Here is a 22079-nt window from a genome sequence, read left to right as displayed (position 1 = left end):
ATTGCCATCCTCATCAATGATGGCATTTACCCCCCGCGGAGCCCAACAGTCCCGGAACATCTCTACGGTCGCCGTGGACTGTGCGTATTCCTTTTCAATATTCACCCGGGCTCGAACATACCCCCTAAACATAGCCAGGCAGTCCGCCCGGGGAGAACCTCCTGCCACCCTTTTCCAGGAGCCACGGATGGCAATTTTCGCCAGCCCCAGGAGCAAGTTGACAAGGACATCCTCATCCCTCTGTGCCCCCCTCCTTACTGGATGACCATATATGAATAGGGTGGGACTGAAATGCAACCAGAAGGCGAGAAGCAGCCCACGCAAATACGCGAAAAGGGGCTGCAGCCTCACACACTCCACGTACATATGGTACACGGTCTCCTCCAGCCCGCAGAAGTGACACGCCCGGGGCTGTTGACGCCCGGGGACCTAGAGGTGCTGCTGACCTCCCCCGCCGCTGTCAATGTTGAACGTAGATTCACTGGGTATCTGTCTTCCACTATTGCACTGGGTTTTGACTTTAGAGCAGTTTTGGTGTTCATTGTGATAAATGTTTCCAACCAGAGTTTCAGGTTAGTTTAGGGCGGGCAGAGCCTCAGACCGGGCGAAGAGGGTCAGGCCAGGAGGAGGGATCTCCCAGCTCTCCGCTATGTAAATAGGAGGGTGGAGAGGGAGGTCCGGGACATCGGGAGGGGTCCTAGCCCCCGCGTACGCTGTGGCTCGGATTACAGTGGATGCGAATTGGAGGAATCGCCGCTCTCTGGCTGCAGTCTTTGTGACTCACCGCGGCGGCTGGGACGGGCTGCCCCCAGTTCCCCTTCTTTGCGGCCGTCACCGGGATCCGCTAGTGAACAGCGGTCATGGGACACAGGTAGGGTGAGAGACTCCCCTGTCCCCCCAGCCACCCACTTTGCCCGTTTAATGCCTGTCTGTTGCTGATTTTGTTCTCCGGTTCTTCCCCCTCCCACTCCCTGTCCGGCTGCGGCAGGTTCCCCAAGACCACCCTGACCCGCCTGTTGCTGCTGCTCTGGCTGAGCGGAGGGACCACTGCCGCCCAGGAGCTGGAAGGTAAGCACGGCCGGGTGGGAGAGAGATGGGAGAGCCGGGGAGGTTTCAGCGCCTGTCCCCAGAGTCACAGAAACGATCGACAATATTGCAGCTTTGTAAGGCATTCGCTTTACTGTGCATGAGAGAAGCGCTTATGCATCTACAGTTGACTTTAGTGATTAGAAGTGTTTTGCTGATCGGAATGAGCGTTGACTTTATCAGCAGTTTCACTTCAGCAACGTTCCGATTTTGGACTTGTGTAAAAGGGGCGTTTGTACTTGGGAGGGGCGGGGGTTGAATGAGGACGTGGAAAATATCTCTCTTTTAAATGCTTTCCTGCGGTATGTGGCAGAGAGGAGCCTCGGACCGTCCGCAGTGCATGGTTCCCCCTCCTCCCTCATCCTCCCCCTTTGCTCTTCTTCAATTCCCCACTCTGGCCTCCTTACCTCTTCTCCTCACCTGCCTATCGCCTCCCCCTGGTGTCACTCCTCCTTCCCTTTCTGCTATGGTCCACTCTCCTCTCCTATCAGATTCCTGCCTCTCCAGCCCTTTACCTTTCCCACCCACCTGGCTTCGCCTCTCACCTAGCTATCCTGCTTCCCCTTCTCCCCACCCTTTTTATTCTGGCCTCTCCCACCCCCCACCCTCCTTTCCAGTCCTGAGGAAACGTCTCGGACGGAAACATTACCGTCTATTCATTTCCATCAATGCTGCCCGACCTGCAGAGTTCCTCCAGCATTTTGTGTGTGTTGCTCTGGGTTGTTAACGGTTTGTGTTCACTGCTGCCCCACATCCTTGGCAAGTCACTGGTGTTAATGTTATGGAAACCAGTGGAGGCTGTTGACACACTGTGGCGCTCCGGTGGTTGGAACGCGCTTTGTGTGAGAATTTGCATCCTTGTCTATGAAAGGAAAGGGTTATTTTCGTAAAAAGAAAGGGTTAACTGTTGTGAATTGCCTCCATTCACAAAAAAAAATTGAAGGAAAATTCTTTTTGTCTGAATTATTAATAACAATAATCTGAGCAGATTTGACTACCTGCAGATTCACTTTCAAAGACTCTACAACGCGTTCTCGATATTATTTCTTTATTATTTGCACTGTTTGTCATCTTTTGCACATTGGTTGTTTGTCAGTCTTTGTAGTTTTTCATTGATTCGATTGTATTTATGTTTTACTGTGAATGTCTGCAAGAAAATGAATCTCAGGGTTGTATACAGTGACATATATGTACTTTGAACTTTAACCTTGAAGGCAAAACTTGAGGATGCTTAAGTAGGAAACTTATCCACTGTTGACCCCAAGATGAAATTAAATTTACTTTGGCCTTGACTTTACAACTAGGGTGGGCCTTGCTTTAATCCCTGATTGCTTATTTTATTATTATTATTTTTGTATTTGCGCATTGTCTTTTCCACACTGGTTGAGTGCCAAAGTTGCTGCGGTCTTTCATTGATACCGTTATGGTTATTATTCTATTATGGATTTACTGAGTATGCCCACAAGAAAATGAATCTTAGGATGGTATATGGTGACATGTATGTGTTTTGATAATAAATTTACTTTGAATTGTTTTGTGAATAAGATAACTGTATGAGTTCTGAATTTTGCATTGTAATGTGATTATGCAAAATATATTAATCGCAAAATGTGGCTTTTATGTTATCTGATCGGTACACAAGGACGTGTAATGTGCGCCTTCCTTCCACTGGCCTGCAGCTCACCCTTGGGCAAGGTGTAACACCTGATCATGGTCACGTGAAGCCATGGGATCAGGTGGTGGATGGTCATATGAGCAGTTGCTGCACATCACAAGTCCAGGTTAGGCAACCTCTGACGGCAGGCAGAAAATCTCCGAAGAGTTGATTATCGCTGGGGTCACCCGTCTTGTAAAGATACTGCCCAGAAGAAGGCAATGGCAAACTACTTCTGTAGAAAGTTTGCCAAGAACAATCACGGTCACCATGATTGCCCAGGTCACATAAGACAGCACATGATGATGATGATACAAGGACTGCCACTCAGGCTGATGGGGAGTGGTCAGTTTTTATTGCCACATTAGTGTAATTGGAGAGATTTTTCCACAACGGAAGTCATTCATGCTCTTGTTGCCTACTATATTTTTATTTAGAGATACAGCTCGGTAACAGGCCCAATGAGCCCGTGCCACCCAATTACACTGATGTGACCAACTAACCTACCAAATGGTACGTCTTGGACTGTGGGAGGAAACAGCAGCACCCGGAGGAAACCTCAGCAGTCACAGAGAGGTCTTACAAACTCCTCACAGACAGTGATGGGAATTGGAGCTGGGTCGCTGGTGCTGTAACAGTGTTATGCTAACCACTACACTACCACGTAGAAACAGAATGTATGACGGGTTCTGAAATTAGATCCATTCAGGGACACTGGGCATCTAGTTGGCTTCCATAGCAATGCAACAGACCTTAAGACACCACTTATTTAATTTAGTACTTAAGCTAATAATATTGTGGTAAACTATCACCCCAAACAATGAAGAGGCAAGTGAAGATGAGGCTGACTCGAGGGTCAAGAGGCGCAGGTGCGATACAAGGTCAGAAGGTGGTACGTTTGAGGAGACGTGGTCAGGGTGAGGTTGAGGCATGTGCAAGATGCAGTTGGAGCAAAGGAGTCGGAGGAAAGTCAGAACGGAGGAGTTTTGGGGCCCGTCGATCTAAACGGGAGCGAGGTTGGATCAATCCAAGCACTGAGGCAATTTGGAAAGGTGGGGTACAGGTCGGAAGTGGTGTTAGGGTCCAGTCTCAGAGCGTATTCGCTGCAGCAAGGCCTGGGTCCTAGTATGGGGGACGACACGATGCATGGACGCTTTAAATGCTGGCGGGGCGCAGATGGACTGAAAAGGCATGGTGTCAGGAACACAGGCAAGGGTCAGGCTGATTCTGCTCAATCTTCCGAGACGTTTGCTCCACTTTTGGTGGAGCTGTCGCTGTGTCCTGCTCTGGGCTTTGTATCTGCAAGCTTCACGATGAACAGAGGCCATGTCCAGCTCCTGGCTTCGTGTCTCTAGATTCAATTTCATTCTGAATGCTGTTGCTTGTTTTTTATTGTTTGCATGATTTGTGTTTTTTTTTCTCTCTGTACATTGGGTGTTGGTCTTTTTTAAAGGGTTCTTTTGAGTTTCTTGACTGTCTGTAAGAAGAAAAATCTCAAGGTTGTATAATTTTTACATTCTTTGATGGTAAATATACTTTGAACTTCATATACAGTGCATTGTATATTGAATTAATATACGGTTGATTGGGCCATTGGTTAATCAAGGCAGAAGCATAATTGGGACAATGCTTAAAGATCAAAAAATAGACAAGATTTCTTTCATTTATTTGAGACACTATGCCGCTTAATTGAGGCTGGGAACTGTTGACATTTTTTAGAAGAATGTGTGGGGATCTCATTGAAACCTACTGAATGTTGAAAGTCCTAGATAGGGTGGATATGAAGAAGATGTTTCCTATGTTGAGGGTATCCAGAACTAGAGGACACAGCCTCCAAATTGAGGGGCGACCCTTTAGAACAGAGGTAAGGAGGAATTTTTTTTTCGCCAGAGAGTAGTAAATCTGTGGAATGCTCTGCCACAGACTGTGGTGCAGGCCAATTCCGTGGGTATATTTGAGGCAGAAGTTGATTGTTTCCTGATCTGTCGGGGCATCAAAAGATATGTTGAGAAGGCAGGTGTACGGGGTGGAGTGGAATCCGGGATCAGCCATAATGGAATGGCAGAAAATACTCAATGGGCTGAATGGCCTAATTCTGTTCCTATATCCTATGGTCTAATGGTTAGTCATGAACACTTGTTTTAGACACTACACTGTGCTTAGACTGAATGGGTTTTAAAAATGTCAGTTTTGTGTGTTTGTGGTCAAAAAGCAGGAATTTTATAGTACTGTGGTAGTATTGATAGTGTTCTAATTTGTTCTGAATTTTGTTTAAATACTTGTTACTTATTTAAACAGTATGTTGTCTTTCTTATACTTTTTAAACTATTTCCATGAAACCAGTTAATTGGGGCAGCTGCGTAATTGGGCCAAAATGTACTGCCCAATGTGTCCCAATTAACCAGAATACACTATGTCCATATAAATTACAATTAAGAAATATATATATGATTTTTTAAAATTATGTATTGCAGTGTACTGCTGCTGCAAAACAACAGATTTCACAACATAGTTGTAGTGTGCGAAAGAGGAGAAGTGGGTGCAGTTACTATTACAAGGGAGAAGGTGCTCAAAAAGCTGAAAGACCTAAAGGTACAGAAGTCACCCAGACCAGATGAACTGCACCCTAGGGTTATGAAAGAGGTAGCGTTAGAGATTGTGGTGGCACTAGAAGTGATCTTTCAAAAATCATTGGACTCTGGCATAGTTCCAGAGAACTGGAAAATTGCCAATGTCAATCCACTCTTTAAGAAAGGAGGAAGGCAGCAGAAAGGAAAATTATAGACCAGTTAGCCTGACCTCAGTGGTTGGGAAGATGTTGGAGTCAATTGTTAACGATGAGGTGATGGAGTACTTTGCGACACAGGACAAGGTAGTACAAAGTCAGCATGGTTTCCGTCAGGGAGAATCCTGCCTGATGAACCTGTTGGAATTCTTTGAGGAGATTACAAGTGGGATAGATAAAGGGGATGCAGTGGATGTTGTATATTTGGACTTTCAGGAGGCCTTTGACAAGGTGCCACATATGAGGTTGCTTACCAAGTTAAGAGCCCATGGTATTATAGGAAAGTTACTAACATGATTAGAGCATTGGCTGATTAGTAGGAGGCAGTGAGTGGGAGTAAAGAGATCCTTTTCTGGTTGGCTGCCATTGACTAGTGGTGTTCGCAGGGGTCGGTGTTGGGACTACTGGTGGCCTTGCTGCCATGTTTGCAGATGATACAAAGATTGGTGGAGGGGTAGGTAGTGTTGAGGAAATAGGTAGGATGCAGAAGGACATAGACAGATTAGTAGAATGGGCAAGAGAGTGGCAAGTGAAATACAATGTTGGAAAATGCACGGTCATGCACTTTGGTAGAAGAAATGAATGTGCGGACAATTTTCTAAATGGGGAGAAAATCTAGGAACCTGAGATGCAGAGAGACTTGGGAGTCCTTGTGCAGAACACCTGGAAGGTTAACTTGCAGGTTGAGTCAGTGGTGAGGAAGGCAAATGCCATGATAGCATTCATTTCAAGAGGTCTAGAATACGACCTGAGGCTTTATAAGGCAATGGTGAGGCCTCACCTTGAATATTGTGAACAGTTTTGGGCTCTTCATCTTAGAAAAAATATGCTGGCATTGGAGAGGGTCCAGAGGAGGTTCACAAGGATGATTCCAGGATTGAAAGTGTTATCATACGAGGAACATTTGATGGCTCTGGGTCTGTACTCACTGGAAGTCAGCAGGATGAGGGGGGATCTCATTGAAACCTTTCGAATTTTGAAAAGCCTGGACAGAGTAGATGTGGAAAGGATATTCCCCATGGTGGGAAAGTCTAGGAGAAGAGGGCACACCCTCAGGATAGAGGGGCGCCCTTTCAAAACAGAGATGAGGAGAAATTTCTTTAGCCAGAGGGTGGTGAATTTGTGGAATTTGTTGCCACAGGCAGCTGTGGAGGCCAGGTTATTGGGTGTATTTAAGGCAGAGATTGATAGGTTCTTGATTGGACATGGCATCAAAGGTTACAGGGAGAAGGCTGGGAACTGGGGTTAAGGAGGGGGATAAAAAAGGATCAGCCATGATTGAATATCGGAACCGACTCGATGAGCCAGATGGCCTAATTCTGCTCATGTTTTATGGTCTTGTGGTCTTATATGCCAGTGGGATTAAACCTGGTTCTGATAGTGACATAGGAGCAGAATTAGGTCATTTGGCCCATCAAGTCAAGTTCACCTTTCCATCATGGCTGATTATTTTTCCCTTTCAACTCCTTCTGTCTTCTCCCTGTGACCGTTGATGCTCTTACTAATCAGGAACCTATCACCCTCAGCTTTAAGTATACCTAATGACTTGGCCCCCTCAGGCAATAAATTCCACAGATTCACCACCCTCTAGCGAAAGAAATTCCTCCTTAGCTCTGTTTGAAAGGGACTTCCGTTGTGTCCTCTTGTTCTAGACTGTCCTGCTATTCACAGTCCCTGGATGCACCCTGCATTGTGCTGACTGAGCCTGGGTTTGATTTCTCTTGGAATCCTGTAACCGCGCGGATTTCCTCCGGATGCTCCTCTTTCCTCCCACATTCCAGAGACGTACAGGCTAGGGTCAGTAACTTGAAGGCATGCTATTTTGGCGTTGGAACTGGGCTGCCTCTGACACATGTCCAACACATGTCGTTGATGCAAACAATGCATTTTACTGTATGTTTCGATGTACGTGTGAGAAAGAAAGAAACACTGGTCTTGTCAGTGTTAGTCTTTGGTTTGTCCTTTTTTTTGTGATATCACTCTGGAGGAACATTGTATCATTTCTTAATGCATGCATTTCTAAATGACAATAAACGAGGACTGAGCGTCCTCATAATCTAATCTAATCTAATCTAATCTTTAACAGAGCCGACTGCCATCACCTGCGTTTATACTGCTGTGTTCTAGAGACCTCATTTCTGTTTTCAACTCCAACCGCAATGCATGATCTCCTCTGCTGCCTTGATGAGGCCACTCTCAACGTGGAAGAGAAACATCTCAAATTCCATATGTCTATCCACGGCCTTCTCTACTGTCAAGATGAAGCCACACTCAGGTTGGAGGAACAACACCTTGTATTCCGTCTGGGTAGCCTCCAATCTGATGGCATGAACATTGACTTCTCTAACTTCCGTTAATGCCCCATCTCCCTTTCGTACCCCATCACTTATTTATTTATTTGTTTTTTTATTTTTTTTCTCTCTTTTTTTTCTCCCTCTATCCCTCTCACTGTGACTCCTTGCCATCCTCTGGGCTCACCTCTCCTTTCTTTCTCCCTAGGCCTCCCATCCCATGATCCTCTCCCTTCTCCAGCCTTGTATCCCTTTTGCCAATCAACCTTCCAGCTCTTAGCTCCATCCCTCCTCCTCCTGTCTTCTCCTATCATTTCGGATCTCCCCTTCCCCCTCCCGCTTTCAAATCTCTTACTAGCTCTTCTTTCAGTTAGTCCTGATGAAGGGTCTCAGCCCAAAACGTCGACTGTACCTCCTCCTATAGATGCTGCCTGGCCTACTGCGTTCACCAGCAATTTTTATGTGTGTTGCTTGAATTTCTAGCATCGGCAGATTTTCTCGTGTTTGTAAATTCCATCTGGGTAGCTTCAAATCTGATGGCATGAACATCAAGCTTTCTAACTTCTGATAGTTTCTCCCCCCCCTCACCCTTTTCTCCTTTTTCCATTTCCCATTCTAGTTACCCTCTCACCCCTTCACTTCTCCTCTCCTGCCAATCACTTTCCCCTGATGCCCATCCTCCCCTTTCTCGCATGGTCCACTCTCCTCTCCTATCAGACTCCTTCTTCAGCTCTTTGTATCTTCCACCTATCACAGCCCAGTTTCCTACTTCATCCCACTCACCCGGTTTTGCCTATCACCTGCCAGCTTGCACTCCTTCCCCTCCCACCTCCACCCACATCCTTTTTTCTGTCTTCCGCCCTCTTTCTTTCCGGCCCTGATGGAAGATCTGAGCCCAAAATGGAGACTGTTTATTCCCGTCCGTAGATGCTGCCTGACTTGTTGAGTTCCTCCAGCATTTTGTGTGCGTGTTAATCTGCAGAATCTCTTGTCTTTATTCCAGTTTGCCCGCATCATCTCTTTCCAGAATGCCCCTGTCCTGAAACTCTGCAGCTATCCTGGCTAGTTTGGTGTTGCTTGTCACAAACATCGCCGTCAGTGGGACTGCAGTTCTCCTTTCCACCTTGCTACTGTTCCTCCAACCTTTAAATAGATCACCCTTTCATTGAAGCCCATTTGCTACTCTGCCTCTCTTTCAGGCTCCCTGCTCAATGCCCAACGCTCCCAGACTCACAAGCTCCCTTTTTTTAAGGAGCTGTTGACAGATTGTTGAACTTGCCAGTACTAATAATCAGACCGTGTGTGCTGGTAATGGTTCCTACTTGTCAGACTGTAAATGAAAGAAAGACCGACGTAATTTCAGAGAATTAGGATGCTGTCTGGATTAGAGGGCATGCCTTTTGAGGAAAGGTTGAGTGAGCTAGGGCTTTTCTCATTGGAGTGGAGGATAAGAGGTGACTTAGTGGAGGTGTACAAGATGATAAGAGGCACAGATTGAGAGGACAACCAGAGACTTTTTCCCAGGGTGAAAGTAGCTAATATGATAGAACATATTTTAAGGTGATTGGAGGAATGTATAGGGGTGACGTCAGCAGTTTTTCACGTCGAGGGTGATAGGAGCAAGCAACACCTACCACTCCACACCCAGGGGTGATTGTAGAGGCAGATACATCAGGAACATTGAAGGGACTCTTAAGATATTTGCAGTCTGCTGTGTTTTATATCTCTATTGGTGGTTTTGTTATGGAAAATATTGCAGGATTAAGGTATCAGCTATGGTTCCGTGGTAGCAGCTTGTCTGCGGATCACATGCTTGTGGGTTAAGACCCTCTGCAGGGATTCGAGCAGATTATCTACGCTAGAGTGGTGCAGAAGGGGATCAGGATAGTTGGAGGCTTCGCTTTTCAGATGTACCATTAGGCCAAAGCAACTCTGACCTTGGAGTGAGGCCAGAAAGTTCATGGTGCCACATGCATGGAAAGTCAGAAAATTCTCCTCTGTGTTCCGAGCAACAGCTGGAGAATGGTTACTGAGCTGGCTGATGTTTGTGAGACCTTGTTGAACATAAACTTAACAGGTCCCTCTCACTCACTGCTACCAAAGGAAGCCGTCTGTGTGTGGCAGTCTCTTGCTCACTGCTTGCGAGGGAAGCCACCTGTGTTCGAATGCGTGCTCTCTCTACATTCAGAGGATGATATTGAATTTCTGGGTCTGCGATTTATGGACTGTGGTTTACTTGGACCCTTTCAGTTTTATGTTTTTATATTCTGTGTTTTCACCTGTTCTTTCTTGCTTCCTTTTTGCAAGATTTTTTTTGCACAGGGTAGGGTGGGGGTGGAGGGGGTGGGGATTGATATTCTTGTTACTGTTTGTGAGATTTGTTTTTTTTTGTGCATGGGAGGGTTGATACTTTGAACAGCTTCCATGGTTTGCTTTGTTTCATGACTATCTGGAGAAGATGAATCTCAGAGTTGTATATGACATACATACTTTGATAATAAATGTACCTTTAAATTTGATGGAGCATTTCCTACCTCACCATTTGTCTGCATGTCAAAAATAGCTCATTAATCATAGATACATTTGCTCTGGGACATTATAAATGAAGGATACTTAATTTAAAAATGAAGGATTTATCAGGATGCTGCCGGTTTAGAGGGTCTTCATTAATTGGGGGAACTAAGTTTAAGAGTGCCTTGCATCTCCTTTGGTAGAGATACATCTCCACCCCACCACTTTGTAAAACCCTGTTTAGACAGGGCTTCAAGAGATGACTTGCATTATTTCTCATTGACATCCATCAACCGGGACTCCCACCACCCAGGACATGCTGTCTTCTCGCTGCTGCCATCAAGAAGAAGGTACAGGAGCCCCAGGACTCACACCGCCAGATTCAGGAATAGTTATTATCCCTCAACTATCAGACTCCTGAATCAGATAGAAAAATGGAGGGTTATGTAGGGGGGAAGGGTTGGATCATGGATTCCCATCCTGGGTCCACATACCCCTTGGTTAATGGTAAAGGTTCATCACATAAAGGTTGGGAACCCCTGGGTTAGATTGATCTTAGAGTAGATTAGAAGGCTGGTAAATCATCATAGCCAAAGAGTCTGTACTGTTCTGTACCATTCTATGATGGAAAGCCCTTCATCAGAACTGCATATGAAATTCAAAATTGCATATATATAAATGCAAATTGCTTCTTGCCACAGAGGAAGCCACAGTTACAAATTAACAAAGTCCTATTTCTGTTTGCTATATTTATGATTGAAATCATTTCATTGAATTGATATTCTCTCATTTATCTTCAACCACACCTTCTCACCACTTTAATTAGAGTAGCCTTTCTTTTCTCAGTGGATCACTGTCCTCAGTTGAATGCATTTGCCTCCAGCGTTTCAAATGACATGTGGGCTTCATATGGAAACTATTCTGTGGATTACCTTGTCGGTAGGAAATATATCCCATTATTTAATGGAACAGGCAGAGGGTCCTGACAAACACTTCAGCTACAACTGTTATCACTGAGTTTTAAGTGAATTTGTCAGGGGGAACCCTCCACTGCGGTGAGAATTGAGTTTGTCTTCAGATTCAGACTTATTTATCACATGTATTTCAAAATGTATAGTAAGATGGTGTTGGCACGTGGCCAAGTGGTTAAGGCGTTCGTCTAGTGATCTGAAGGTCGCTAGTTCGAGCCTTAGCCAATGCAGCGTGCTGTGTCCTTGAGCAAGGCACTTAATCACACATTGCTCTGCGACGACACGGGTGCCAAGCTGTATCGGCCCTTGCCCTTCCCTTGGACAACATCGGTGTCGTGGAGAGGGGAGACCTGCAGCATGGGCAACTGCCGGTCTTCCATACAACCTTGCCCAGGCCTGTGCCCTGGAAACCTTCCAAGGCACAAATCCATGGTCTTATGAGACTAATGGATGCCTATTATTAAAAGTAAAATGCGACGTTGCATTAACAGCCAACGTGACCTAAAGATGTGTTGGGAGTGGCCCGCGAGTGTCACCACGTATTCCAGTACAAAGCAGCATTCCCATCATGCTCAGCAGAACACAAAAGGAACTGAAACAGCAGAGCAACATGAACCCCCCCCCCCACTTCCTTCCACCTGCCTACGCACACATGCACGCACACACTCAGACAGTCCCCTAACCCCAGGGCAGGCTGTCTCCAGGTACCCAACCTCCCGCGGGAATCGGACTGGCACACATTGGGCTTTTGACTCCCCCAGTGGACTTAGAGACTAGCAAACGCAGGATCTGGCCATCCGCATTGTGGGGTTTGACTGACCAATCACCCTTCCTCTATGCCGTCAATGCAATGATGCATTTCAGGATAAAGTTGGTCTATAACTTGCATTATTTCTCCAGGCGTGGTACTGGGGATTACTCAGTGCTCTGTGTTGTATACAGCTCCTCCTTGGGAGGGTTAAACAGTTCTTCATCTTGGACGTTGCTAACATAGCTTTATCTCACTTGAACCTTTCCCTTTGCAGGTGATAGAGAAGTTGATGGAATTGTGGACAGCGTAGAAGGTTGGTGTAGGTTACAAAGAGACATTAACCAGAAGCAGAGCTGGGTTGAGAAGTGGCATATGGAGTTCAACCTGGAAAACTGAGGTGATTCACCTTGGAAGACAGACTGACAGGGTGAATGCTAGGATTCTTAGCAGTGTGGTGGAACAGAGGGGTTTTGAGGTCCACATCCATAGGTCCCTCAAAGTTGCCACGCAAGTTGATATGGTGGTTAAGAAAGCCTATGATGTATTGGCCTTCATTCTTTTGGGGATTGAGTGCAAGAGCCCTGATGTAATGTTACAACTCCATAAAACTCTGGTTAGAACATACCTGGAATATTGTGCTGAGATCTGGTCGCTTCATTACAGGAAGGATGTGAAAGCTTTAGAGAGGATTCATGCTGGCGCTGTTGTATTTCTGTGTTATATTGACCATCCTGTTGTACATAATATTTATTATAAATGACTATAATTGAACATTGCATATTCAGATGGAGATGTAACATTAAGGTTTCTACTCCTCTTGTATACGAAGGATGTAAGTAATAAGTCAATTCAATTCAAATGCCTTTTTATTCCATTTTGGAGGCTAAATTTGTCTTCCAATGTGGTGGTAACTGAGTAAAAATCCATAGGTCTGGACTAATAATCCAGAGGATGTGAGTTCAAGCCTGCAGTGTGTCAGTTTGGGATTCAGTTTTAAAAACATCCAGAAAGGTAGAAGTAGCTAGCTCCCCAACAGTTATTGGAACAGTCAACAAAATTGGAATGGAAATTGGTTTATTGTTGTCACATGTAGCAGGGTACAGTGAAAAGCTTGTTTTACATACAGATCAATTCATGACACAGTGCATTGAGGTAGTACAAGGGAAAACAATAACGATGCAGGATGAAGTGTAACAACTACAGAGAAAGTGCAGTGCGGGTAGACTGTCTGTCTGTCTAGGTACCATATCCGATGCGGACTTCGGTGACCATGGTTTTCCATATGGATCTATCCTTCGTTTTTTGGATGACTTCCATTTCCTCGATGTGTAGCCACCTGGCTATGCTTTTGATGTACATAAGCCGAGGTCTTCCTCTGGGTTTTCTCCCCTCGATCTTTCCAGAGAGTGTGAGTTTTTCTAGTTCATCTTTCCGCATGATGTGTCCCAGGAATCTGAGTTGTCTTTCTCTTATTGTTGGTATGAGTGATCGAACTGCTTGGGCTCTTCTGAGAACTTCTTCATTTGATGTGTGTGTGTGGTCCATGATATTTTTAACCTTCTCCTGTAGAACCATAATTCAGATGCTTCTAGTCTCTTTTCCATTGCTGGGGAAATGGTCCAGCATTCACTTCCGTAAGTCAGGATAGAATAAATGTAGCACTGCTAAGGGTAGACAGTGAGGTGCAAATTTGTACTGACGTAGATTATGAGGTCCAGAGTCCACCTTAACGTCCTAGTGAACCATTCAATAGTCTAATAACAGTGGGGTAGAAGCTGTCCTTGGGCCTGGTGGTTTGTGCTTTCAGGCTTTTGTATCTTCTGGAAAATGGGAGGGGGCAGAAGAGAGATGTCTGGTGTCTTTGATTATGCCAGCTGCTTTACTGAGGCTGCGAGAAGTGAAGAGTCCAGAGAGAGGAGGCTGGTCTCCCTGATGTGTAAAGCTGGGTGTTGGGGTGGAGATACGTCTCTACCAAAGGAGGAGTTAGGCATTCTTTCCCTCTGCTAGCCTGCAGGTCACCCTTGGGCGAGGTGTAGCACCTGCTTAGCCCCACGATCAGGGTCACATGAAGCCATGGGAGCAGGTGGTGGATGGTCGTGTGAGCAGCCAGTCCATATCACAAGTCCTAGTTGTGTGACCACTGACGCCAAGCAGACAGTCTCTGAAGAGTATTGATAATGGCTGGGGCTGCTCAGAAGAAGGCAATGGCAAACCACTTCTGTATAAAAAATTTGCCAAGATCATGGTCATACCACTGTCAGGATATCCTTCTGAAAAATCTGCAGGGGATTGCAAACTCAGTTAGCTCCATCATGGGCACTAGCCTCCCCAGCATCGAGGACACCTTCAAAAGGCAATGCCTCAAAAGGGCAGCTTCCATCATTTAGGACCCCCATCACCCAGGACATGCCCCCTTCTCACTGTTACTATAAAGTACAGGAGAAGAGAGAATAGCCAGGATGGGAGGGGTCTTTAGTTATGGTGGGCGCTTTACTGAGGCGGTGAGAAATGTAGACAGAGTCTGTAGAGGGGAAGCTTGTTCCTGTGATGTGTAAGTGTAGATGCTGTACCAAAAACAAGCCTATTATAGTGATAAAGCCCTTTATGAGTGTTTATGATGGAAACACTTTGGACTCTTCCTCCGTCTCCATCTGTAAGGAGGCCTTAGCTAAGTCCACTTTGCTGAAATGTTTCCCTTCAGAAAGATTTGCAAAGGGTATTGATCTAATCTCAGTACTGGGTTGATGACATCCACAACCCTCTGCAGCTTCTTGCAGTCATAGTTGCCATGCTGTCATAAAATTGTCGTAAAAACGCAGAACGTCCACAGACTTCCTTTCGGCCGGGACACCTGTCAAACTCTGAGTGGATTAGTGAGCAGCTCAACTGCATCAAAGCCATCGCTGATTGGAGGAAACATGCTCTCCACATGGACAAGAACCAGGTTGTTAAGGATCCGGCCTGAACACTGGGTCGAAGGGCCTCTGCTGGTAGCTCTGGATCACGACAGTCTTTAATTTCTGTTTTCTTTCACCAGGCCATGTGGGTCCTGGCCCAGCCCCTTTCCTTTTTGGACTTCCTCCAATTACCTGCTTGTCTCCTCATTTGCACCCATTTGTTTCTAATTTTCACTCATTACCCTGTCCACTTAAACCCCGCCTTGACTAGCATTCTCTGCCAGTTCGTCCCAGTTCTGACCTGTGTCGTTCCAGCCTGTCATTGCGGCTTCTGCCAACTGATTTTGCCTGACTCTGTGTTTTGGATTTTGCCCGTTCCTGGACCTGCTTTTGCCTGTGTGGTCTGGATTGTCTGCCCTCGCCTGACTGCCTTTCCTAGTAAGACCTCTGCCTGCCATTTTGGATTTGTGCCTGCCTTCTGTTTTTGAAAGACTGTTGCCTTTGTGCTCCCTAATAAATCCTGGTGAAAAAGTATTCAATGGTCTGCACTTGAGTCCCACCAAAACCTGACACAGGTCCAGAAAATGATCCATAGGAAGACTAAAGCCTTGGCAGCAGCAGCCTCATCCCGCGATCGTAAATTCACTTTTAATTGTACACTAAAGTCTGTTACTCAGCAGCGGTTTCAGAAATACTCATTGCTTATAAAGTACATACCCTGTGTTTCAATCCTGTAGAGCAATGGAGACTTTTCCTCTGTCCCTGTTCATGAAGCAGTTGGACTTCTATTTTGTGTCGATAGCCAGAGTCTTGGCATGGATTTTGTTCTTGGAAAACAGTCACAGAAAACATGCCAGAATAAAATGTGATCCCTCTGGCTTTGTACGGTCTCAGGCTTCTTCCTGTGGAGCTGAGGAATGCCTAAAATTTTAACAGTCCCTCTTGGTTTCTGTTGATCAGAATCAGGTTAATATTCACTGGCACATGTCGCAAAATTTGTTGTTATGTGGCAGCAGTACATTGCAATACATATTGATAACCAGTAAATTACAGTTTCTGATAAATAGAAGCTAATGGCAGAGGGGAAGAAGCAGTTCCTGAAAAGCTGAGTGTGTGTCTTCAGGTTCCTGTACCTCCTTGAGCAATGAGAAGAGGGCATGTCCTGGGTGCTGGGAGTCCTTAATGATGGATGCTGCCTTTTTGAGGCATTGCTCCTCGAAGCTGTCTTTGATGCTGGAGCGGTTGGCGCCCAAGACAGAGCTGACTGAGTTCACAACCTTCTGCAGCTTATTTTGATCCTGTGCAGTGTCCCCACACCATACCAGACAGTGATGCAACCAGTTAGAATGCTGTCCGCCTACCACTATAGAAATTTAGATTCTGAAGACATGCAGTCCTCTTTTATTGTCATTTAGTAATGCATGCATTAAGAAATGATACAATATTTCCTCCGGTGTGATATCACAAAACACAGGACAGACCAAGACTGAAAAAACTAACAAAACCACATAATTATAACATATAGTTACAACAGTGCAACAATACCATAACTTGATGAAGAAGTCCATGAGCACAGTACAAGTTCAAAGTCTCTCAAATATCCCACACCTCACACAGACGGGAGAAGGAAGAAAAACTCTCCCTGCCATGCTGACCACAATCCGACTCTGAGTCATCCGAAAACTTCGAGCTCTGATCAGCTCTCTGACACTGAGTACTGAGTGCCATCTCTATCCGAACAATTCGACCTCCTTCTCGGTCGCCAACAGCAGGCAAAGCCGGGGATTTTGAGGCCTTCCCTCCGAAAGATTCCCGACCGCGCAGTAACGACAGCAGCGAACTGGCGTTTCAGAAATTTTTCCGGATGTTCCTCTGTGCTTTCACGTCCCTCTCCATCAAATCAGAATTGTCCACGGCCCCTATTTAACGGATATGATTTAATTTTTCACCGGAGGGCTGTGTACGCACGGCGCGCTGCTTTCTCTCCTCCCGCCAGAAATTTGCGAGTGCCTCACATCTAAGTGACAAAGGAAAGGCATCATGAGTGAAAGAGAAAGCACATTATGTTAGGAAAACACCTTATATCCATCATCAACAACCCCTACCATGCAGGCCGTGCTCTCTTCTCACTACAACCATTGGAAATGAGGTATGGGAGCCTTAGGTCCCACACCACCAGGTTCAGGAGCAGTTATTACCCTAAAACCAACAGGCACCTGAACTGGCATGGATAATTTCACTCACCCCACCCGTGAACTGATTCCACAACCTACAGACTTCCTTTCAGGATTCTGCAACTCGTGTTTTCAGTATTATTTATTTATTTTTTTTACTGTTTGCATGATTTGTCTTTTTTGCATGTAGGTTGTCAGTTTTAGTGATTTACACAGCTCTTACTTGCTGCCCGTTGTGCCGCTGGCGTTTCGGGCAGCAATGAAGGTCCTCCATCTCTGGCGGTGTTCAGGGCTTCCTTCATCATGTCAGTGGCTCAGTTTTCACCGCTGTCAATCATGCAAGTCCAGGCAAAGACTTGGGAAAGCATCGCACTCAGATGTAGAAGGATTCTTCATTTCTGTTTCTGTACCAATTTTGTTTTACCAGTCAGGGTTGTTACCCCGGAGCTGAACCCCCAGACCACGCCGTGTGGACCACTCTTAGTGTGGCCTCTACCCTTTGACCTGTTTGCCATGGGTGACCCTACTAAGAGCCAAAGCATAAAGCCCCGACTCCAGCCAGCATAGCTCTCTGGGTCGCTGAGGCATGCAAACTCCAAACCAGGACAAGGCTGTGGTCCTCGTGGATGTTTTATAGTAGATTTTCATACATTCTATTGTATTTCTTTATTTTCCTGTAAGCGCTTGCAAGAAAATGAATCTCAAGGAGGAAGTGCAGTGGATGTTTCCTAAGGCGGAGGAGCCTAGGACTGGAGGGCACAATCTCACAATAGAAGGACGTCCGTTGAAGAGATGAGGAGGAATTTCTTGAGTCAGAGGGAGGTGAATCTGTGGAACTCATGGCCACAGATGGCTGTGGAGGTTGTTAGATTTTGAAAGTCCAAAACATAAAATGAGTTAAAAGAAAAACTTGGGGAGACCAAGGCAAATGTGTACTCTTCATTTTTGTTGTTACTTTTAGTGAGGCACGCACTGGTGACATGAAGGCATGATCATGGATGTGATTCATGTATGTTCACATGTAACCCACATTGCATTAAGTAAACAACAAAGAATGCTTAATCAAATAATATACTTACAGCATTACTCAAAATAATACTATAATGTTATAGTGTAAGTGCTTATGGTGAGAAACATTTTGGACTTTTCTCCCATCTCCATCATGTAGGTAAACCTCAGCTAAGTTCACTTTGCTGAAGTACTTTCCTCCAGAAACCTTTGCAAAGATATCCTCTATCCTGGGCAGAGGGTGTTGATCTACTTTCAGTATTGGATTGATGGTAACCTTAAAATCTGCCCAGATCCTGAGAGACCCGTTCTTCTTGGCTACTAGGACCATCGGCTCCACTCAACCTCGGAAAGAATTCCTTCAGACTCCATGTGGTCTAGCTCACTGGCTACTTTATCACAGATGGTATAAGGAACCGGACAGGCTTTGTAAAACTTGGGTGTGGCATTTTCATTTTACTGTATTTTACTCTCGATATGTTTGAGCTTTCCAATGCCATCCTTGAACACTGCTGTGGTATCATCTGGTACCTTTCTAAATTCACTTTCAGTTGACTCTCTTGCAGGGGATGTGGCATGCAAATGGTGGATGGATCTCCAATCAAGTTGTAGTTGTCTCAGCCAATCATGACCCTCCTGTTCGTACCACCTACACACCCAATGTGGCTTGCTTGTTGTTGTTGCATTTCACCATTAGGAATGTCACAAATGCCATTCAAACTGATTTTGTGGAATGACTGAAATAGCCATTTTAATTAATTGATTTATGGAACAAATGAAACAATTCCATTTTAATTAATTTGCCATTCACTTCTGGCCTAAGCCATATTGCTTGTCTCTTGTTAGTTTTCACAGGGTAAATCTCAAGGCTACACAATCCTATGTTGCCTCATCAATATCAGATCCTTCATCAACAGCATGCAGGTTAGTGCTCTTTTTGGAAACTGCAACTTTGACTCAGGTGGCAACAGGGAGTGGGAAGTTGGATGACTGGAAGCTATTAAAATCCAACAAAAGGCAACTAAAAAAGCTATAAGCAGGGAAAAGATGAAATATGAGGGCAGACCAGCCAATAATATAAACCAGGATTCCAAAAATATTTTCAGTTATATAAAGAGTGAAAGGGAGGTGAGAATTAATATTGGACCAGTGGAAAATGATGCAGGTGAGGTAGTAATGGGGGACAAAGAAATGGCAGATAAACTTAATGGGTACTTTGTATCTGTCTTCACTGTGGAAGACACCAGCAGTGTGCCAGAGGTCCATGAGTGTCAGGGAGCATTGCTATTACAAAGGGAAAAAGTGCCAGGCAAACTCAATAGTCTTACCATGGATAAGTCACCTGGACCAGATGGACTACATCCCAGAGTCCTGAGAGAGGTTGCTGAAGAGATAGTGGATGCATTGGACATGATCTTTCAAAAATCACTTGCTGAAGTTTCAAGGTATGTGGAGACTAATGAAAAAATCAGTCAAAGTCAGCACGGTTTCCATGAAGGTAAATCTGTTCGAATTCTTCGAGAAAGTAACAAGCAGGGAAGACAAGGGAGAGGCAGTGGATGTCATTTACATTGATTTTCAGAAGGCGTTTGATAAGGTGCCTCACATGAGGCTACAAGATAAAATTCTGTGGCATCACAGGAAAGATACTGGCATGGATAGCGAAATGGCTGACAGGCAGGAGGCAGTGAATAAAAAGGGCCTTTTCTGGTTGTAATAAAAGTTGCCTTTACTAGTTGGCTATCGGTGACTAGTGGTGTTCCTCGGGTCGGTATTGGGAACACTACTTTTCACGTTGTTTGTCAATGATTTGGATAATGGAACTTGTGGCAAAGTTTTTGGATGATACGAAGATAGGTGGAGGGGTAGGTAGTGCTGAGGAAGCAATGTGCTTGCAGCAGGACTTGGACAAATTGGAAGAATAGGCAAAAAAGTGATGGATAAAATACAGTGTTGGGAAATGTATGATAATACATTCTGGTAAAAGGAACAATAGTGTGGACTATTATCTAAATGGGAGAAGGTTCAAACATCAGAGGTGCAGAGGGACTTGGGAGTCCTCGTGCAAGACTCCCAGAAGGTTAATTTACAGGTTCAGTCTGTGGTAAAGAAGGCAAATGCAATGTTGGTATTTATTTCAAGGGGAATAGAATATAAAAGGAAGGAGATAATGCTGAGCCTTTATAAGACACTAGTCAGGCTACACTTGGAGTATCATCAACAGATGGATGTGTTGTCATTGGAGAGAGTCCAGAGGTTCATGCAGATGATTCCAGGAATGAAGGCGTTAACATATGAGGAACATTTGGCAGCTCTGAGCCTGTGGTCAGAGGAATTTAAAAGAATGTGTGGGGATCTCATTGAAACCTAAGGATGTTGAAAGGACTAGATCGGGTGGGTGTGGAGAGGATGTTTCCTGTGGTGGGGGTATCCAGAACCAGAGAGCACAGCCTCAATAATTGTCTAGTCTGCTGGTATATATACCCTCTGGAACAGAAGTAAGGAGGCATTTTTTTTTAATAGCCAGAGAGTAGAAAATTTATGGAATGCTCTGCCACAGACTGTGGTGGAGGCTGAGCCCATATGTATATTTAAGGTGGAAGTTGATAGTTTCCTGATCGGTCAGGGCATCAAGGAATATGGTGAGAAGGCAGGTGTATGGAGTTGAGTGGGATCTGGGATCAGCCATGATGGAATGGCAGAGCAGACTCGATGGGCTGAATGGCCTAATGTTGCTCCTGTGTCTTATGCTCTTGTGGACTTTTTATCTTTTTCTCTTCCCTGTGCAGTCCATTTATTTTTGTTTGCTAGACATGCTCTTTGTAGGTGTCCTAAGTTGTTGCATTTTGTGCAAATTTCACCTTTAAGCCTGCACTGGTCTGGTGTATGTGACCCCCTACCACAATGGTGATACAATTTGTTTGCTCAGGCCGGTCTCTGTTTCAATATCTGCACTTGCTGCCTTTCCCCCGCCCCCCCCCCCCGAAAGCGGAAGGAATTGCTCCTTGATTTATTTGTGTGTGAAATCCTAAACATTGTGGGGAATAGGACCAAAGGCACTGATTTGGAGCGTTGGACGTGGGAATGTGTCTCCTGTCAGCGGGAAGGGTGAGCAATCCCAACATCGGGTCCAAATCAGACTCTGGGACAGGTCACTGTGACATCAGGGTATCATTGTGCGGTACGGAAGCTGAACGGCATCGGAACATAAGACCCTACAGAGGATGGTAAACACCACTGTAAAGAACACAGGGTCTCCTTACCCCCATTTGTGACATTTACTGGGGGCATGGTCGAGGATTCCTACCACCCATCCCACAATCTCTCTGACCCACTACCATCAGGAAGGAGGTACAGGAGCATCAGGACAAGGACTGTCAGACTGGGTGACAGCTTCTTCCCTCAGGCTGTGAGACTAATGAACATCCTGCCACCACCGAGATCTCATCACCAGGGTGGCGAGCTGTTTTCTGTTTACCTGTATTACGGACTTATTTGTGATACTATTTTTTGTGTGTATTTTGTTTGCTGTGTGCAAGTGCACCGTGGTTCAGAGGGGCATTGTTTCATTTGGTTGAAATGTGAGGTGGTACACTTTGGAAGGGCAAACTCCAAGGCAGAGTACAAAGTAAATGGCAGGATACTTGGTAGTGTGGAGGAGCAGAGGAATCTGGGGGTATACGTCCAGAGATCCCTGAAAGTTGCCTCACAGGTGGATAGGGTAGTTAAGAAAGCTTAAGGGGTGTTAGCTTTCATAAGTCGAGGGATAGAGTTTAAGAGTCGCGATGTAATGATGCAGCTCTATAAAACTCCTGGTTAGGCCACACTTGGAGTACTGTGTCCAGTTCTGGTCGCCTCACTATAGGAAGGATGTGGAAGCATTGGAAAGGGTACAGAGGAGATTTACCAGGATGCTGCCTGGTCTAGGGAGTATGCATCATGATCAGAGAT

The 22079-nt window shown here is 45.3% G+C and overlaps 1 protein-coding gene across 2 annotated transcripts in view; it reads left to right on the top strand.

Moving 5' to 3' along the window:
- Positions 1-454: 454 nt before the first annotated feature.
- LOC140194776 (collagen alpha-1(XV) chain-like) overlaps positions 455-22079 on the top strand; it is a 333668-nt gene continuing 312043 nt past the window's right edge. The window contains exons 1-2 of one of the 2 annotated variants that reach the window (XM_072252059.1): positions 455-871; positions 989-1068. In XM_072252059.1, the coding sequence (XP_072108160.1) occupies positions 861-871; positions 989-1068 (91 nt within the window). In that variant the 5' untranslated portion in view covers positions 455-860. The remainder of the gene's footprint in view (positions 872-988; positions 1069-22079) is intronic. The other variant, XM_072252067.1, reaches the window with a different exon arrangement.

The sequence above is a fragment of the Mobula birostris genome, chromosome 1 (assembly GCF_030028105.1).
Source record: "Mobula birostris isolate sMobBir1 chromosome 1, sMobBir1.hap1, whole genome shotgun sequence".
Lineage (NCBI taxonomy): Eukaryota > Metazoa > Chordata > Chondrichthyes > Myliobatiformes > Myliobatidae > Mobula > Mobula birostris.
The sequence above is the reverse complement of the archived record's forward strand: the minus strand, read 5'-3'. Positions and strand labels throughout refer to the sequence as shown.